Source organism: Lissotriton helveticus, chromosome 3_1 (assembly GCF_964261635.1).
Source record: "Lissotriton helveticus chromosome 3_1, aLisHel1.1, whole genome shotgun sequence".
Classification (NCBI taxonomy): domain Eukaryota; kingdom Metazoa; phylum Chordata; class Amphibia; order Caudata; family Salamandridae; genus Lissotriton; species Lissotriton helveticus.
This window is the reverse complement of record NC_136061.1, coordinates 2027820720-2027841245: the sequence shown is the minus strand read 5'-3', so window position 1 is coordinate 2027841245 and position 20526 is coordinate 2027820720. Positions and strand designations below refer to the sequence as shown.

General features: G+C 43.1%; 1 protein-coding gene across 2 annotated transcripts in view; it reads left to right on the top strand.

Annotated features, from left to right (window-relative positions):
* The window catches only part of SLCO3A1 (solute carrier organic anion transporter family member 3A1), a 745165-nt gene that overhangs the window by 126483 nt on the left and 598156 nt on the right, over positions 1-20526 (top strand). For both annotated transcript variants that reach the window (XM_078683157.1, XM_078683156.1), the window contains exon 2: positions 16322-16787. In XM_078683157.1, coding sequence (XP_078539283.1) covers positions 16322-16787 — 466 coding nt within the window. The remainder of the gene's footprint in view (positions 1-16321; positions 16788-20526) is intronic.

Sequence of the window (20526 nt, the reverse complement as noted above, 5' to 3'; positions counted from 1 at the left end):
CCTCGCGCTAATGCTTCATGTGGGGTTCTGACTGGATTCTTGTACTGTTCTCTGTTATTTGAAACGCAGTCTATTATTTGAAACAAGTTCTTTTGGCTAATGGACTCCTTAGCGCGCAAAAAGGATACAAGGAAGGAACAAAAGGGAAGGAAAAGATAGGGCAAGCGCAAGGAGGAAAAGGTAAGGCCAATTCGCTGCTTTTAGGCTCAATGCTGCAGTCTTACTGTCTATTCGTTGAAGGCTGAAGCTGGTGCTGAATTCGAAACAGGAGATGAAGAAAAAATCTTCTTACCCTGTCCTTCGAAATGTTCCGCTTTTGGTTGCTGCTGACTGCCGTTAATTGTCCCTCTGAGCACAACCCCTGTGGTGCTGACTTTCTCCTCTGAACTCTTATAACGAACTTCCTCAGGGACTTTGCTTCCTTACTACTAGAGAACTAAGATATAATACACTCACTGTCTCTCTAACTGACTTTGACCTAACTTCGGAATTCCAGGCCCCTGACGGGAAAGTTTGATACGGAGCCTCGGAACCCGACTGCTGCCTCAGAAACGAACTCGTTGAAGTGCGCAGTTCGTAACGCTCGGTCTTCCCTTGTGCACTAGACCGGTAACTCTGGAGAGAGCGCACTGAATGTCCCATGCGTCGGCCATCTTAGGAGAAGTACTAGCTATATAATGTACACGCTATTAATTTACAATATTTACAACAGATTGAACACAGTCTTTTTACCCTGAATAAGGAAACCAAACATTTACCCGGTTTGGTTTTATTTTGGCACAGGACTTAACTCTAACAAGAGGAGTACAAGTTGCCGCAATTTGAAGATTCCTGACAGTACCCCCTCTTAACGACCGATTTATCGGTCCAGGCTTGAGTGGTTTTCTTGCATGAAATCTCTTAGTTAGTTGTGGGGCATGAACATGAGATTCTGGTTCCCAGGATCTTTCTTCTGGACCATAACCCCGCCAATCCACTAAATAATGAAGCCTTCCTCTTTTGAATTTAGAATCTAAAATGTCTTTGACTTCATACTCTGAATGACCTTGAATCTTTAAGGGTCCTGGAGGTTTACTTAATCTTATTTGAGACTTAGTCTTTTTCAACAAGGACACATGAAAGACGGGATGAATGCCTATCTTAGCTGGTAGTTTTAATTTTACAGTCACTAGACCCAAAACCTTCTCCACTGGATAAGGACCCACAAACCTAGGGTGGAACTTCCTATTCCCTTTTAAATGAAGATTCTTAGTAGAAAGCCAAACCTGATCTCCCTCCTGATACTGTGGAGCAGCCTGTCTATGCTTATCTGCAAATCTTTTATAGGACGTCTTAGCTTTTATTAGATTTTGTGTAGCAGACTTATGTAAAGTGTGAATGTCAGTAATCAAATTCTTTGCTGCTGGGACCTCCAAATCTTCTTGGGTAACAAAGGGATTAGGGTGACGGCCAAAATTCAAGAAAAATGGGGAATACCCAGTGGAGGCACTCTTAGCATTGTTACAGGCAAACTCAGCCATCCACAGCCAATCTGACCAATCCCCTCCCCGATCCATAAGAAACAATCGGAGGTATTGTTCTAATTCTTGATTGATTCTTTCCGTCTGACCGTCAGACTCAGGATGATAACTAGTCGACAACCTACTCTCAATTCCCAAACCCCTTAGGTAAGCCTGCCAGAAGTGAGAAATAAATTGAGATCCACGGTCAGACACCACAATTTTAGGAACGCCATGCAGCCTGACTATTCTTTCGCTGAAAACTCGAGCTAACTCTGGAGCAGTAGGGGAGCCAGTCAAAGGAATAAAATGACTCATCTTAGTGAAGGTATCCATGATAACCAAAATGGTATCATATCCCCAACTCACAAAAAGATCTACAATGAGATCCATAGAGATGGTATGCCAAGGATGAGGAGGGATGGGAAGAGGTTGCAACAATCCCTGTGGAGTCTGTCGACTAGGTTTACTACGTGCACATAACTCACAAGACTGCACATATTGTTTGACATGAGCGGACAACCCAGGCCACCAGAAATATCGTTGCACCAAGTCCAAAGTCTTTGAAATTCCTTTGTGCCCAGCTAACGGGTGATCATGACAACTTTGTAACGCCTTCTGCTGGAGGTCTGACGTGGGAAGATATAAGGTTTCTTTAAAATAAGGCAATTGCTGATGGCAACGTCTGTCACTTCCTAACGAGACCCACTCCTGAATTTCTTCTGGAGTCAAACTTTTCCGGACCTCTTCTTGAAAGTTGTCTAAAGAGAGAGTACAAATAATCTTAGCTTCTGGAATGATGGATTGAGGTTCCACTGGATGTTCAGATTCCTCACTATTCAAACGGGACAAAGCATCTGCCTTCCCATTCTTGGGACCAGGACGATATGTAATTACAAAATCAAAATCCGCAAAGTAAAGAGACCAGCGAAGCTGTCGTGGTGTCAAGGTCTTTGCCGTCTTAAGAAATTGAAGATTCTTATGATCAGAGAAAACGGTTACTGTGTGTTTGGTTCCCAACAAATAATGCCTCCAATCTTCAAAAGCATCCTTCACCGCCAATAACTCTTTTTCGGTAATGGTGTAGTTTAGCTCTGCCAGATTCAATTTCCTTGAACGATAAGCCACCGGGTGAAGTTGCCCAGTACTCCGATGCCGTTGCGAAAGAGCTCCTCCAATGGCTTGATCAGAAGCGTCAGCTTCAACAAAAAAGGGTTCAGCCGGATCAGCATGTTGCAAAATAGGAGCTGTCACAAATTTCTTCTTCAATTCTTGAAATGCTTCTTCTGCCGCAGAGGTCCATTCAAACTTGACTCCTTTCTTCAACAAACGCGTTATAGGAGCAAGTAGCTGTGAAAATCCTTGAATAAATCGTCTGTAAAAATGTGCAAATCCTAAAAATCTCTGAATCTCTTTGATGTTATGTGGAGCTGGCCAATTTTCCACGGCTTGAACTTTCCCAGGATCCATAGTTATTCCCTGAGAAGAAATGACAAATCCCAAAAACTCCACCTGATTCACATGAAAAACGCATTTCTCCAGTTTCACGAACAAATGATGGGCTCGGAGCCTCTCCAAGACCAATCGAACGTGTTTAGGATGGTCCTGCAAATTCTTGGAGTAGATGAGAATATCATCCAAATAGATGATGGCGATGTTATCAATCAAATCACTCATGATGTCATTTATGAAATGTTGAAAAACGGCAGGAGCATTACACAGCCCAAAAGGCATCACACAATATTCAAAAAGACCGAATTTTGTGCGGAAGGCCGTCTTCCATTCATGTCCCTCCTTCATTCGTATGAGGTGATAAGCACCACGCAGATCAAGCTTAGTAAATACTTGGGCCTCTTTAATTTGGTCCAATAAGACGGAAATCAAGGGTAATGGATATCTATTCTTGATTGTCACTTGATTCAGGGCACGGTAGTCAATACATGTTCTCAAACTTCCTTCTTGCTACTTTGGGATGAAAAACAAAGGGGAAGAGACTGGGGACTGCGATGGTCTGATAAATCCATTAGCAAGGTATCTATCCAAATACTCCTTGAGGTGTTCATTCTCTGCTTCTGTTAAGGCATAAATTCTACTGCAAGGAAGGACGGCACCAGGTACTAAATCTATAGTGCAATCATATGAACGATGAGGAGGTAAACTTTCCGCTTCTTGTTCACTGAAGACTGCTTCCAAATCTCGATATTCCCTGGGAATTTCTCCAGAAGTAATGACTCCAATTGACTGGCCTCCAAAGGAAAGTATGGATGCCTGCGAAGGTTCCTCTTGAGCATCTTGTGGACCATAACAGTGTTCCGAGCAAAATTTAGATTGCATACTGACTGTTCTGTTCTCCCAGTCGATTGTCGGATTGTGAGTGGTTAACCATGGCAACCCTAAAATTAATTGAAACTGGGGTGCGTCAATTAAATTTAATTGCAAAATCTCCCAGTGTCCATCGGATTGAATTAGCGTTAATTCTTCTGTGTGACTGGTGATAGGACCTGAAGTCAAATTTGTTCCGTCCACTGCCCGAACAGGTTCTAATTTTTCTTTACGAATAGCTCAGATTCCCATTCTTTGAGCATATTTGATGTCGCAAAAATTGCCCGTAGCTCCTGAATCTAACATAATGGCCCCTCCGGAGAACTGAAATTCACGAAACTTCAACGTCATATGAAGAATTACATGAGGAGTCATGGTTTGTAGAGTATTCAAAATCTGATGAGGTTCTGGAGTCGATTTGTCCTCCTTCACCACCAGAGCGACCCCGCCTACTGATGGCTCATCTCGTTTCCCTTAAACGGAGTTTTGGGTCTCTTAGGGCATTCCTTCACAAAATGACCTGAGCCACCGCAATATAAACATAATTTTTTCTGACGTCTCTGATCTTTTTCTTCTTTACTCAAAGGTCCTCTGATTGCCCCAATCTGCATCGGTTCTACATCAGAACTACTTCCGGATCCTTTCTCTGATCGAGACCGATCAAATCGAGGAAAACTGCCCCTCCAATCCTTCCTCTTCTCACCCTTACGCTCCGAATTGCGAAAATCCAATTCTAATACCAAGTCGACCAACGCTGAAAGTTCAGTTGGACGATTAGGTACTTGAGCTAGTGTGTCCTTGATTTCGTCTCGTAATCCTCTGTAAAATAAGGCTGCTCTCTTCTCTTCAGGCCAATTGGTCTACAAAATGAGTTTATTGAATTGAGTGAGATACGTGATCAAATCTTTTGTGCCCTGGCGCAGCTCCAACAACTCATTATCAGTGGCCTGGGAAATCTTTCTCCTGTCAAAAATTCTAAGGAATTCACCATTAAACTTGTCAAAATCACAAAGAAGGGGATCGTCTTCACTAATCAAAGGCATAGCCCAATTGGCAGCATCCCCACCTAAATAAGAAAGAATAAAGGCCACCCGTGACTGGGCATCAGGGAAGAGTGTGGGACGACACATAAAATGTAAGGAACATTGAGTTAGAAAAAGTTGGGCCTTTTGTGGATCCCCTGTAAACCTTTCTGGGGCTGCTAGTGGAATTAAAGAAGAGACTGAATGAATGACCTGTGCTACGGACTTAGGATCAGGAATGGAACTACTACTAGTACTTGGAGCTGGTGTAACTTGGACGGGATTCCCCATAGCCACCCCTCTACCTTTTGAGTCAACACTCTAGTCTCCTGGCGAGATGCCACCAGTTCTAGTTTCAAATTGTTATTTTCCTCACGAACTGCTACTATCTCTCTTTGAATGTCTCCTAATATCTCCCCCAAGGCCTTCAAATTCATTCCCTCAACCATACTGCCCGGGCGAAGTAAAATACGTGGGCACTTCAAACTGTCAGAAGGCTCCAAACACTTCGCAGAGGCAGTATAGAAGCAAGTCCCAATCGCCCTCTCTCCAGTGTCCCCGCTACTGAGAGCAAGAACACCAGATGAAGGGAAAAGGGGAAGTGGAAGAAAGAAGAGACACCTTGAACTTCTGTGGCCACCTGCTCGGGCTGTATGACTTCTTATAGCGTCAGCCGTCTCTTTTCAGGTAGGGCCTAATGCACAGAGAGGAGGGAAAAAATAAACAACAACCCACCTTATCAGGAAATCACTTTATAGAGTAAATTAAACTTATCCTACCAGTGACTTTCAAGGAATTAGCTACTCTTCTGTGTTTTGTAGTTACTTGCTGAGGCCTTTTCTTTCTGTAAGATAAGGAACTGGTTACGACCTTAACTATCTGAAGAATCACAAGAACTGCGATCACTGTCTGCTCAGTAATACCTGAAAAGCCTCGCGATAATGCTTCATGTGGGGTTCTGACTGGATTCTTGTACTGTTCTCTGTTATTTGAAACGCAGTCTATTATTTGAAACAAGTTCTTTTGGCCAATGGTCTCCTTAGCGCGCATAAAGGATACAAGGAAGGAACAAAAGGGAAGGAAAAGATAGGGCAAGCGCAAGGAGGAAAAGGTAAGGCCAATTCGCTGCTTTTAGGCTCAATGCTGCAGTCTTACTGTCTATTCTTTGAAGGCTGAAGCTGGTGCTGAATTCGAAACAGGAGATGAAGAAAAAATCTTCTTACTCTGTCCTTCGAAATGTTCCGCTTTTGGTTGCTGCTGACTGCCGTTAATTGTCCCTCTGAGCACAACCCCTGTGGTGCTGACTTTCTCCTCTGAACTCTTATAACGAACTTCCTCAGGGACTTTGCTTCCTTACTACTAGAGAACTAAGATATAATACACTCACTGTCTCTCGAACTGACTTTGACCTAACTTCGGAATTCCAGGCCCCTGACTGGAAAGTTTGATACGGAGCCTCGGAACCCGACTGCTGCCTCAGAAACGAACTTGTTGAAGTGCGCAGTTCGTAACGCTCGGTCTTCCCTTGTGCACTAGACCGGTAACTCTGGAGAGAGCGCACTGAATGTCCCATGCGTCGGCCATCTTAGGAGAAGTACTAGCTCTATAATCTACACGCTATTAATTTACAATATTTACAACAGATTGAACACAGTCTTTTTACCCTGAATAAGGAAACCAAACATTTACCCGGTTTGGTTTTATTTTGGACTTAACTCTAACAAGAGGAGTACAAGTTGCCGCAATTTGAAGATTCCTGACATTGCCACTTCAGCGAGGGCCATTTGGGTGCTCCGGATTTCTGGGTCCTCACTCTAGGGGACTGATTGCACGACGTGTAAACATTGTGGGGGTGCCTCTCTGCACTACCGGTCCTGCTGTACAGGCGCTCTCTCCTTCCTTCCGGCAGAGATGGAGAAACCGGATGGTCGCCATTCCAAGCTCCTCTTTTAATGCAAAAAAGACCAGTGCACGTTCAGGCCCCGGCAAAACCAGTCAACCAGATGACAAACATCCTCCAGCTTCATCCTTGTCCTCTGATGATGAACTGAAAACACTGCTGTTGGCAATGCAACATAGCTTGACAGGCCTTTCCAATAAAATGGACTCCATGAACAGCTGCCTTGTTCAAAAAGTAGACAAGCATGATGTTCAAATTAAGGAGTCTGAAAAGCGCATCTCAGATAACGAGGACACCACATCTCAGGTGAGACAACAAGTCTCCCAGATGGATAAGCTGCTAGGGGTCATTGCCGCTAAAAATGAAGACTTGGAGGCGTGTAGTCACCATAATAACATTAGAGTCATGGGCATTCCTGAGAGCACCAATATAGGGCGCATGGAGGACTTCTTTGAGCGGCTATTGCAAAGTACATTTGGGGTGAACGCATTTTCCAAGCAACTCATCGTTGAACGCGCGCACCGCTCCTTGTGTCTCAAACCACCTCAGGGCGGCCTGCCACACCCCATCGCGGCTCGTCTGCTTAACACTGCTCTCAAGTTATCCTGAGAGAACAAGTCACTCAACTTAGAGGGGAATGAATTTACAATTTACCCAGACTTCACCGTCGCTGTGCAGGGTACACAGTCTAAATATCGAGTTTGTAATATCGACCTACGGAAATATTGAGATTGAAATATCGAAGGTAAAGAATATCGAGGTCAAGAATATCGTTGGACAGAATATCAACCCTAAGGTAAGTAATACCTTTTTATATCGATGTAAGTAATATCGAAATCAGTAATAGCGATATCAATTATATCGATGTTACTAATTTTGATGTTACTAATATCGATATTTGTATTATTGTTATGTATTTTATTATGTATTTAATATGTATGTGTTATATGTTTTTTGTTTAGCATTTTACTTGTTTTAAATTATGTGTGTACTATTTTTATATATTAATAATGTTATTTTTTAAGTCAATTTTATGTTTTAGTACTGGAGCGGGTTGTGGGTTTATAGGGAATAGGGTGGGAAGTAATTTAAATACATAAAATTAATTATAATTTTTTAGGAATTACAAATTAATTTTAATTAGTTTTTGCGTTTAAGTTTTGTAGCGGGTAGTGCGTTTATAGGGGAATTGGGTGGGAAGTATTTTAATTGTAATTAAGTAATGATTTATTTTAATTTATTGGTATTGATTCATTTTTAGGTAATTATTAATTGGCAATTAATTATTTTAATTGTTAATTTATTTTTTAAATTGGTAATTATTGTTTCTAATTGGTAATTTATTTCTCTAATTGGTAATTAATATTTGTAATCGGTAATTAATGTTTCTAATTGGTAATTATTTTTTTAAGTGGTAATAAAAAAAATTAATTGGTAATTAATGTTTGTAATTGTTAATTAATGTTTGTAATTGGCAATACATTTTTTAATTGGTAATTAATTGTAATTGGTAATTATTTTTTTAATTGGTAAGTAATTTTTTTAAATTGAAATTCTTTTTTAATAATTGATAATTTATGTTTTATAAAAAGTATATTTTGGTATAAAAAATGTTTTTATTGTTTAAAGTTTTTTAATTGCTAATCAGTTTTTAATAATAAATATGGGGCATATGTAGGTAATTCACATTTTGCGATTCTCAAATAGCGATTTTTAAGGAATCACTATTTGAGAATTGCAAAATGGAATGTAGGTAAAAAATCGCAATTTTTTTGCGAATCTCTAAAATTCCTTAATTGCGATTAGCAAATTGTGAATCAAAATAAAGGAATGAGTGTCCCATGCATTCCTATGGGCCAACAAGCCCATAGGAATGAATAGGGATACATTTGATTTGAGAATCGCAATTCCAAGGGTGCCAGGATGTCCAAAGGACACCTGTTGCGCCTGTAAGTACATGTGGCCTGTAAGTACATGTGGCGCACATACATGCCCTAAGGGCATGTCTGTGCATCACATGGCACTTTAAATGTAAAAAAAAAACCTTTTGAAAGGAAATCGCAAAATACCATCTACTTGGAGTAGGTGGTATTTTGCGATTCCTTAAGACATATTCGCAATGTCAAAGGCACTCCTACATAGCATTTAAGGAATCGCAAAATTGCGATTCCTTAAATGCTTGAGCAAAAAAAGGAATCGCGAATTTTGCGATCCCTTATTTTTATATGTGGCACCTACATACCAAAAGGCCGTTTGCAATTCGCAAACGCCTACCTACATATGCCTCTATGTTTTTTGTTTTGAAAAATATTTTATTGTTCAATATTTATGATTTGGTAACTAATCTTAATTAATTAATATTTATTGGTATTTTTTGTTAATTTATTTTGAATTAATTATTCAATTTTAATTATGTTTTTAATAATTATTAATGGGTATTTGTAAATGATGTTGAGTTATTTAAAATTTTATTTTTTAATTATTTTAAATACAAACATTATTTATAAGTATGTTATATTTAATTTCTATCCTATCCAACGCTTTCCCTACTGTTGCACTCTCTGGAGTGGGAATAGTAATTTTTACCCCTTCGTTATCCAACGCTTTACCTACTGTTGCACCCACTGGAGTGGGAATAGTAATTTTTACCTCTACGCTATCCAACGCTTTCCCTACTGTTGCACTCACTGGAGTGGGAATAGTAATTTTTATCCCTACGCTATCCAACGCATTCCCTACTGATGCACTCTCTGTTGTGGGAATAGTAATTTTTACCTTCCCGCTATCCATCGCTTTCCCTACGGTTCCACTCTTTGGAGTGGGACTAGTAATTTTTACCCCTTCGCTATCCAACGCTTTACCTACTGTTGCACTCACTGGAGTGGGGATAGTAATTTTTACCCACCCGCTATCCAACGCTTTCCCTACTGTTGAACTCTCTGGAGTGGGATAGTAATTTTTACCACTAATCTATCCAACGCTTTCCCTACTGTTGCACTCACTGGAGTGGAAATAGTAATTTTTACCCTTACGCTATCCAGCGCTTTCCCTACTGTTGCACTCTCTGGAGTGGGAATAGTAATTTTTACCTTCCCGCTATCCAACGCTTTCCCTACTGTTGCACTCTTTGTTGTGGGAATAATAATTTTTACCCACCCCCTATCCAACGCTTTCTCTACTGTTGCACTCTCTGGAGCGGGAATAGTAATGTATACCCCTACGCTATCAAACACTTTCCCTACTGTTGCATGTCCGACCTGAGGAGCCTGGAAACTACCTTCGGAATCAGAGGTAGAGGAGGAAACGCGTAAGCAAACATTTCCGACCAATCCATCAGGAGAGCATTCCCCTGCATCCCTGGCCGGTGGAAACTGGACGCGAAGGCGTGGCATTTTGCGTTTTCTTCGTCCGCGAACAAGTCTATGGCTGGACGACCCCAACAACGAAAAAGCTCTTCTACCACTTTGTCGTTTAGCACCCAGTCTGGCTAATCTTTGAAGTGCCTGCTGAGTGCATCTGATTTGATGTTTAACTCGCCTGGAAGGTGCACCGCCACCACTGACAGGTTTCGAGAGAGAAGCCAGTGCCAGATGGTTTGAGCCTCCCGGGAGAGAGGGCGTGATCGCGTGCCTCCTTGTTTGCTCAGATAGAACATGGTGGTTGTATTGTCCGTCTGAACTAAGACTGAGTTGGACTCGATCGCTGGAAGAAAAGCTTTGTGAGCTAGAAACACCGCTCTGACCTCCAGCATGTTGATGTGGTACGTCCGCTCCTGCGCAGACCACTGTCTTTGAATCTGAAGGTGACCCATGTGTGCTCCCCAGCCTTGCAGAGAGGCATCTGTCACTATAGACTGGGTTGGTAGAGGGTGGTAAAAAGGCACTCCCACTAGCACATTCCTCGTCCGAGCCCACCATTTGATGGCATCCTTTGCTGCTTGGGAAAGAGTGATACGATCTTCCCAACGCCCTGTCGCCTGGTCCCACTGGTCTTCGAGAGCCTGTTGTAGAGGCCGCATTCTTAGCCTGGCGTTCGATATGAGAAAAATGCAGGACGCCATGGAACCCAGCAGGGAGGCTACCTGCCGGACTGTTGGAAGCCGAGACTCTAATAGAATCCCACACTTATGCCTCATGGAAAAAAGTCTCTCCTCCGAAGGAAACGCTTTTCCCAATTTTGTTTCCAGAACTGAGCCTAGGTTGTGGATGGACTGTGTCGGCCGCTGGACTGACTTCTCCAGGTTTACATGGAGACCGAGCCTGTGCAACTGGTGTAGGCAAAGTTGCAGATCGTGTGTTACCTGTACCGGAGACGGGCCCTTTAGGAGCCAGTCGTCCAGGTATGGGTAGATGAAGAGACCCTTCTTGTGAAGAAAAGCCACCACCACTGCCATGCATTTGGTGAAGACTCGTGGTGCGGACTTGAGACCGAATGGCAGCACCTTGTACTGGTAGTGTTTGTTTCCTATAACAAAGCTCAAGTACTTGCGATGCTGCAGTGCAATCGGAATGTGAAAGTATGCATCTTGCAGATCCACCGAACACATCCAATTTCCGGCTTGAAGATGTGGGCATATTTGGTGAAGAGCTAACATGCAGAACTTTTCTCTGACGATGACTTTGTTTAGGAGACGCAGATCGAGTATGGGTCTGAACTTGTCCTCCTGATCTTTTTTGGGGACAAGAAAGTATCTGGAGTAGACTCCCTTTCCTCTTTGAGAGGGAGGAACTTCCTCTATAGCTCTTTTTTGTAGCAGAACTTTCACCTCTCTTCGGAGCAAGCTTAGCTGGTGAGGGCAAGAGTTCTTTGGAGGAATGTTCTTCGGAAGCGCACGGAAACGTAGCCTGTATCCATTGCGCAGTATATTCAGTGACCACTGATCCTTTGTGATGCTGACCGACTCTGCCAGGTGTTGTGAAGCACTTCCTCCCACTGGAGTGGGCAACGGCGCCAGAGGAAGCCACTGCTCAGGCCTTTCCTCCTCTCGTGGTGGTAGAGGACTGCTGGTGACCTCCTCTACCCCTGTTGGATTTGCCTCGAAACTGGCATTTTCTCTTGTTCTTATTTTGGGACCACTGAGGGGTTTGAACCCTCTGTTGAGCCCCTCTCCCCTTGTTGGTCTTAAAGCGGCGTTTGAATTCTTTTTTCTTCTCCAAACCCACTGCTTTTACCGTATCCAGCTCTGTCTTCATACGAGTCATCTCTTCGTCAGCATGTTCTCAGAAGAGAGAGGAACCCGAAAAAGGAAGATTAAGGATGCGATGCTGAGCATCTGGCTACAGCCCTGTGAGGCGCAACCAAGCTGACCTCCTGGCACAAACCCCATGTGAGTAGGAATGTGCCGCAAGCACTGCACCGTCCGCTGCTGTGCTTATCACTGATTCGCCACCAGACATCCTTCTGTCATAGTTTCTTCGAAGTCCTTCTGGTCCTCCTTTGGCTGCTTGGACTTGAACCTTTCCATGGAGTCCCACAAGGCTCTGTCGTATCTACCCAGCAGTGCGGCCGCACTGGAGAACTTCAGCGTGGAGGCAGCTGAATTGCAAACCTTGCGACCCCACAAGTCCTGTGATTTACTGTCCATATCTGGTGGGACTGAAGAGGAAGCAGCAACTGCATGCGTCTTTCTTGCCGCTGCCACTATCACAGAGTCTGCTGGAGGGTCAGATTTTACAAAAACTGGGTCCGAAGAAGCTGGTTTGTATTTGTTCTGTATGCAGGCTGGCACCGCTCTGATGGTTGCTGGAGTTAGGAAAACGTCCTTGACAGGGTGCATAATCCCCAGGACTAAAGGCAGCAGTGGACGAGAGATAGATTTTTTGTGCAAAGTCTCAAAAATTACTGTTGGAGTAACCTGGGGGACAGACATTTCAATGCTCAGCTTCTGAGCTCCTCTTTGTAGGACATCTAGATAAGTGCCGATGTCATCCACTGGAGAGGATCTAGAAGTAGGACTATCCGTCAGCGTGGGAGAGTAATCCCTCTTGGAAGACCTGGTAGAAGAGGTAGATGGAGTAGACGGAGTTCTTCGACGTCTACGGTGAGCACCGTGCCTCCTCTCATGTGATCTTCTAGGGTGCTCTTCCCTTCTAGGAGAGCGAGATCTGACCGGGTCTTCTCTTCTGGGCGGATCTTCTCTTCTGGGAGATCGAGATCTAATCGGATCTTCCCTTCTCGGAGAGTGAGATCTGGTTGGTCTTCTCTCAGGTGATTTGTCTGCTTGGTGCCTGGGAGGACTACGCCTGTCCACTTCATCCACCAGTCTCTGGAGAGGAGATCTGTGCTGCGGACTGACATACTCGTGCATACGTTTGGTAGCCCCTGACTCTCGCCAATGGTCCAATGACTTGTACCATCTGGGTGACAGTCTGACCTCCGCAGCCGAAGGATCTGGCTGAAGCACAGGAGATCCGATGACAGGACTTCTGGATCTTGAGGATGTTGTTGAGGAGCCAGAAGACTGTGAAGTGGAATGACGAGAAGCTGACTCCATAACCATGATCAAAGAGTTCCTTGACGACGATCGAGCTCTTTCTGAATGTCTCGACGTCGAGCGTTCTGGCGTCGTATGTCTTTTTCTCGACGCCGAATGCCCCCGGGGAGTCGGCGGGTCCATCAATCTCGACTTCGAATGCCTCGACGGCGTTCGATGCGAGGATTTACGGTCTCTTGACGTTGAGTGGCGAAGACCAGCCGCCAACAGAGCCCTCTCTCTGGACGTCGAACGGCGATGACCAGCCGTCGACGGAGCTCTCTCTCTCGATGTCGAACGGCGATGACCAGCCTTCGACGGAGCCCTCTCTCTCGACGTCGAACGGTGATGACCAGCCGTCGACGGAGCCCTCTCTCTCGACGTCGAATGTCTGTGCGACGACGGCGGAGGGGTATTGGTCACCCTCGACGCCGAACGTTGACGAAAAATCGACAGAGACTGCGTCCTCGACGCCGATCGATGTTTTGCTTTCGATGGCAAAGAGGTCTTGGTCCTTGACGCCGAACGTCGTTTCTTAGACGACGGCGGAGGAGTCACACTTCTCGACGCTGGTCGTCGCCTGGATGACGACAGCGGAGGAGTGACCTCCCTCGACGCCGACCGTCGCCAGGTTCACGACGGCGGAGGGGCCTTGGATCTCGATGCCGACCGTCGCCCGGTTGACGGCGGCGGAGTCACATTTCTCAACGCCGATCGTCGCCCGCTTGACGACGGCGGAGGGGATTTCGACGACGGAGCTGAATCCTTCGACGTCGTCGATGTACCTGGTCTTCTTTTCGACGGCGAGCCCGCCGTCGACGGCAGTTTTGAAGATAAATGACCCACCGGTGGCTCTTTCCTCAGCGCCAAGCCTGACGCTGAAGCTGAAGGATGTGAAGGCTTCTCTTTTGAAGATGTTCTAGCCTTCTTGGAACCCTTCTTCACCGGAGACCTTCCTCTGGATGACCTGTGAGCCAGGCCATAAATGCGAATTCTCTCCCTGTCTTTGAGAGTTCTTCCTGACAGGTGCTCGCAGTGAGGACAGGTGCCTGGATCATGTTCTTCAGGCAGACGCAGGATACAAACGTCGTGGTTGTCTGATTTTGCTTTCTTGTTGCCACAAGAAGGACATTTGTCAAAAAGTGAAGGCATTCTCAGCTGAAAATGCTCACTAAACTGACTAAAAAAGACAGTTCCTTACTTGACTAGTTGTAAAATGTCAAAGTAAGTAGAAAAAGTTGTTAAGATGAAGTAATTTTCTGTCAGAAAAACAGAAATTAGTGGAGCTGTGTTACCAGGATCCTTCCTGAAGGTGTCGGAAAGAACAACTGACCTAACTGTCACCCCTGAGGCATGATGGGATACCGGGGGTCATGGGTGCCTTAAAGGCACGGTGTCAGTTTTTTGTATACAGCTACAGGTTAGCTTTTCAGTCTTTTTAGACTGTGTGTTTGCAATGCAGCCTGGGAGCTTTCTATGCTTTCAGGGAGTTATAAGAATTTCTACTGATGCCTAAGCATTAAAACAGTTTCTAAACAAACTTTGGTGTTGTTTCTCATGTTTCTAATGCATATTATTCATGTATGGTGGAAATTCTTCACAGCATATTTCAGCTCTGATGTGATTTGGCTGCTATTGCATGTTTTTATATATATATGTATATATATATATATATGAGTATATATATATGGGGCACATAATATAGTGTTTCCGGGGTCCCGCACATGGGCGGGAATATTCTAATGTTTATGACTATTGATGAGGATCCCCTGGAAGAGAACCTCATATCCACAAGAACCTCTAACACTTGCCCCCCTACACCATATGTTGCGAGCTAGAACTGCATCCCACTTGGTCTCTACACTCTATCAGAAAATACATGCAGAAAAGACATATCCCTCTTGTCAATTACGGGAGAAATGGGCGGCTGATATCGGACAAGGGGTCACAGACCAACTATGGTGGTATTGCTGTAAGCATAAGGAGAAGGTTTCTTCTAGCAGTCGGTTGCGTATACCTCATTACAAGTTTTTGCATCGTATTAATTACACCCCGTCAAGTTACACAAATACAAATTACGCGTAGCTAACCAATGCAACAGGTGTGGGGCTGAAGCTGCTGACTTTCTTCATTTTGCATAGGATTACAGTTTAATCTTTATTTATTGGCAAAGGGTATTTACTGCTTCAGAAGTGATGACATCATTGCAAATTCATATATCCCCGATCACTGCATTGCTGGGATACACAGAAAAGATACCGGCTGCACACCGCAGGTTTGTCTCATTTACTTTCCAGCCAGGCAGCGGGTAGCCTGTAGATGGGTCAGGGGGGCGTTCGCCAAAAATTTAAGGACTGGATTGTTGATATGACACTCTGGCAAGGACAAACATGCTTTTATGCTGATCTGCTTCCACTCTCATCCCGACCCCGTGACATTTAGGGCCCCTTTACAGCATATTTCCGTGAGCACCCAGTGCAGGCCTCCCAATCAACTTAGCTTTCCTTTTCAATTTCCATTTTACGCTCCATATACGACTGATTCATGCTCGATAATTCTTTTTGTCTGCAAGGATAATCTGGTTTCCTACCAATTTTACACCGCTCTACGTGTGTAGTTGTATACAAGAAATGATCACGCAATATGATTTTATTATATCTCACTTGTTCCATGACAAATGTGTTACCACCTAAAGGATTCCATGGTCATGATGGTATGCATGCAGATCTCTGTAATGTAAAATGTAATGCTAGTATGTGCATCCTTATTGATTGTAGCTGTGAATACTCTACTAGTTACGTTGAAAAACTTTAATTAAATTTTTTTTAAAAATGAATGAAGATTGATGTCTTTTGAAAGGTTTTTACCCTGTGATTGCATTTACTGGAAATGGGTCTCTAAATATTTATTTCACCGACTTAGTGAATAAGGAAACAACCATCTAAGTTGCATTTGTCTTTGAAACGAGTACAAATATTTTAAAACATTACGGAAAATGCATTGTTGTATATTTCTAATACAACATCTATTTCAATTTTAACTTTTAAGAAAACAAATGTGGTCCGTGTAAAAACGATTTCATGTTTTTGTGTGCTTTTCTTTTTAGGTAAGCGTTTTAACAACGCTAGAGCGAAGGTTCAACTTGCAGAGTGCAGATGTTGGAGTAATTGCCAGCAGCTTCGAGATTGGGAATTTGGCCCTCATTCTCTTTGTGAGCTACTTTGGAGCCAAAGGCCACAGGCCTCGCTTGATAGGCTGCGGAGGGATAGTGATGGCCTTGGGAGCCCTGCTTTCAGCCCTGCCTGAATTCCTGACTCACCAGTATGAGTACGAGTCTGGCGAGATACGATGGGGAGCTGAAGGAAGGGACGTGTGTGCTCTCAATGGAACTGCCAGCGACGAGGGCCCAGATCCCGATCTAATTTGCAGGAACAGAACTGCCACAAATATGATGTACTTGCTTCTCATTGGAGCCCAAGTTCTCCTCGGAATTGGTGCCACGCCTGTGCAGCCTCTGGGGGTCGCCTACATTGATGATCATGTGAGAAGAAAAGATTCATCCTTATATATCGGTAGGATCAAAACTAATAACATTTCTCTACTTTTATAAAAATGTATCACATCTGCTAGTTGAGTGTTATTTACAAATATTAAAATTGTATATGGAGTTCTGGTGGAAACAATGACTGCACAATCTGCTGAACCAGCTCTTATAACATCGAATGATTCATGCGCAAGACTTTAATAAATCAATTCGAGTTCATGTAATTATGTCTGGTCAGAGAAGCATATGTCTTCTTATCGTTAGGTATTGATCTTGGTGGGGATATGCATGCATGCACATGTGTTTGCGCTTTTGTAGCTGAAAGAACGCTTGGAGTATCTCAACAAACACGTGAACTCCCTTTTGTCTTGTTCTGTTATAAAACATCGCCTATTTTCACAATATTCTGTGTTTTACAGAAACAGGAGTTTGGGTTGTGATGCTGCTCCACGAATGTACAGCAGATTGTGCATTACAATGTCAATACTATTAGCCGGATCCACTAGAGACAGAGTTTCAGTTACTAGGGAACAGTGTAGTTGTTTGTTGTACTTCAGTATGCTTGGTGCATTTGCTATGTTCGGCTCTCACTGAGAACCACTAGTGTGAACAACAGTTTCTAAATCTTGCTATAACATGCAAAAATTCCAGGCTGCTCTGGCTGGGCTCCCTGAGAATCAGTCAGTGCAGCGCTGGCATTCTAATCCGATGGGGGCAGAGGGCTGTACTTCAAAAGGCTCTAGGGGAGGTGAGTAGTTTGAATTGGGGCCAATGTATTTATTGTTTTATATTCGGGCATGGAGGAGAAGTCATGTTATGAAGGGCTTCACAATACTTCTCGGCCCCTGCATAGCAGGTGGTAGCAGGGGCACATTATTTGGGGGCATACCTAACATAACACTTTACTTTGTACAAATTAAATAACTTGGATGTTTTATACCTCGGGGTTCTGAGTTACATCAAGAAACAGCCTGCTCTCTTTGTCTATTTGATTTCACTTAAATCCTTTACTCAAAAATATCTCCTTTATTCACTGTTACACATTTATTATTCCATATGTATTTCAAATTGAGGAACAGATTATGTGCACAGTTATATAGCATACACGAAAAAGAGCATTTTACGGTATCCTTTCTTCTGGTGTCTTTTGAGATCTTCTCTAGAACATTCTGACATTGGTGTTCTTTGTGATGCCCTTTCATACATTCCGAAATGTTTAGAGATACACATTCTAATTGTGTCTTTTGGGATGTTCTACAGGGCATTTTGAGATGTTTAGTAGCGAACATCCTGTCATCTACTGTCTTTTGAGATGCTCTGTTGGACATTCCTAGAGGTCTAGTACTACACATTCTTTCTTCTTGTGTCTTTTGGGATATTTTGTAGAACATGCTGAGATGTTTAGTAAACATTCTTTCTTCTGGTGTCTTTTTGTATTGGTCAGTGGGCTTTTTGAGATGTTTAGTAGCAAACCTTCTTTTACCTTGTGTCTTATGAAATATTCAGTTGTGTATTTGGAGATATTTAATAGTACACAGCTGAAGGTTCAGGCTGGTTGAGACGCTGGAAATTCATTTACCCATTTTTAACTTTAACAAGAGAATGTATTGTCTTGTAACCATATTTTAAAGCTTCTGATCTCTCATTTTAGGGATCTGTTGCTTTTTTACTTAGGGAGGAAATCATTAACTAAAGGTATCCCATCAGGCAAGATGCAAAGATATGTTAAGATTTTTTTTAATGCTATTTGATTTACACCCGGCGACTTTCGGAACTCACTGTCAACTTGCTCTCGTGCCACAGGGACAGTAAAGGTTTTGAGAAACAAGAATGCTGATTTTAAGAGTTCAGTTTTGTAGTTAGTGCAATAGCGTGCATTAGCTAAGGAAGGAAGATCAATCTACAGTAAATCAACATGTCATCAAAGTTATTTGTAATGGGCAAGAAGGTAAAAACATGTGGTCACGTTTTTTTTTTTACCTCTGCAGGCACTGGGAAGGAAAAAATGAAGTTTTGAAAAGAGTATACATGCCACATCTGTTTAATTAGGGATTTCAATATTTCAACCACGCATAGTCAAATGAAAGTCAATCAATTCAATTCAAGAAAACTTTATTCGGTTTGTAGTTCAAAGCATAAAAGTTGCACAACATAAAAACAGTGTGAATGACAGTGTTTGTGTTATGATGACAACCAAAACAGCGATAAAAATTAATAAATAGTTAAAAACCTGAGGAAAACACTCATTACTGATCCATGTAATTCCTGGAGTTGACAATAGCTTTTAAAAAATCCACTATAAAAAATAAACAGTCCTCTTTCAATAGTTGCAAATACACCCATTCAGGAAGAACCAGTCTAAAATTCATTCTTTTTAAAATAGGAACCAAATAGTGTTTACGAGGGAAATATAAAATTTGCATAAGAACATAAAATGCAGCATATCCTGCGGAGACTGTTCGTCGCAGCCGCAGGGAGCTGCCACCTTGCCTCTAGTAAAACATTTGGGTCTGGCAAGCAGAAGGTGAAAAAGGTTCAGCCGAAACCTAGTTAATAAGAATTTTTTATGTGTGGACAAAGACCCCATAACGTATGGCTCTGCCCTAGGGGTTGTTTTAAGCATGATATATGTCCGCACACTAGATTTCTGTACCTCTTTGGCTTCCCTTTCTATGTTCCTCTTTGCAATGCATTCGGGATTGGTAAATAGATCCCCCCGACCTAACCTTTCAAAGCTTTTCTTGACATAGCTCAGCACGGAATGCTAGCCGAGTTATCAAGGGCCATGCAATCTCGTATAATCATGTGGGTGAAAGGGAGATCTATGTTCAACTTTTTAAGCAACAAGTCAGGGGTCGCAAAGAGAGTACATCATTTACATAAGGGACCCCGAACTCCTCATGGACCACTAAATTGGACGTACCCCTTGGAACACATCATAGGCTTTTCAGCAAGTCGTTTTCCGATACTTGGAGGGTATGAACAGCATTATCTCCCCATATTTCGCTGCCATACGAAGCTATGGCCAGGCTTTTCGCCTGGTACACTTGTAACATAGCTCCTGTGGGCTTCTTCCCTAATTTGGATGCAAAATTGAAGATTGCTGAATTTGCCCTAACCAGGTCCCCTTTTGTATTCTGAAGTAAAGGGCCCCAATTAAGCTTGTCACCAAAGAGGACCCCTAGATAGGAAAACACATTAGTATGGGGAATCTTAGAATCTCTCACTTTAAATTGGAAGTTCTTCTTACCCGAACACCCCACTTGCATGACATAGGATTTGGAATTGTTGATTGCCAAATCCCTGTCTGACAAAACTCGAGAAAGCAGTTAAAAGCGTTTGTAGCCCCTTTTCAGTCCTGGATATGAGAACGGCATCGTCCGCATATAAGAGGACGGGAATCCCACGCCATCCTACACTAGGGTAATCAACACCTGTTGCCCTTAATGCGTTATCCAGTTCATTAATATAAAAGTTAAATAAGAAAGGGGCCAATATGCAGCCTTGCCGGACTCCCTTTTTAAAATAAAACCCCCTCGTAACACGCAGATCCTGTGAGAACCTGGCATTAACATTGGCTTTAGTAGACTTGTGTACGTCCTCCAAAAAAATAATGATACTGTTCTCCATTCCCATTGCCCTCATGGACTGCCAGAGCTTGTTCCTATTAACACAATCAAATGCCGATGACAGGTCCATGAAGGCAAGGTGAATGTTCCCTGTTCGTGCAACAGTATACTTGCTCAAAATCAGAAATAAATGAAGAC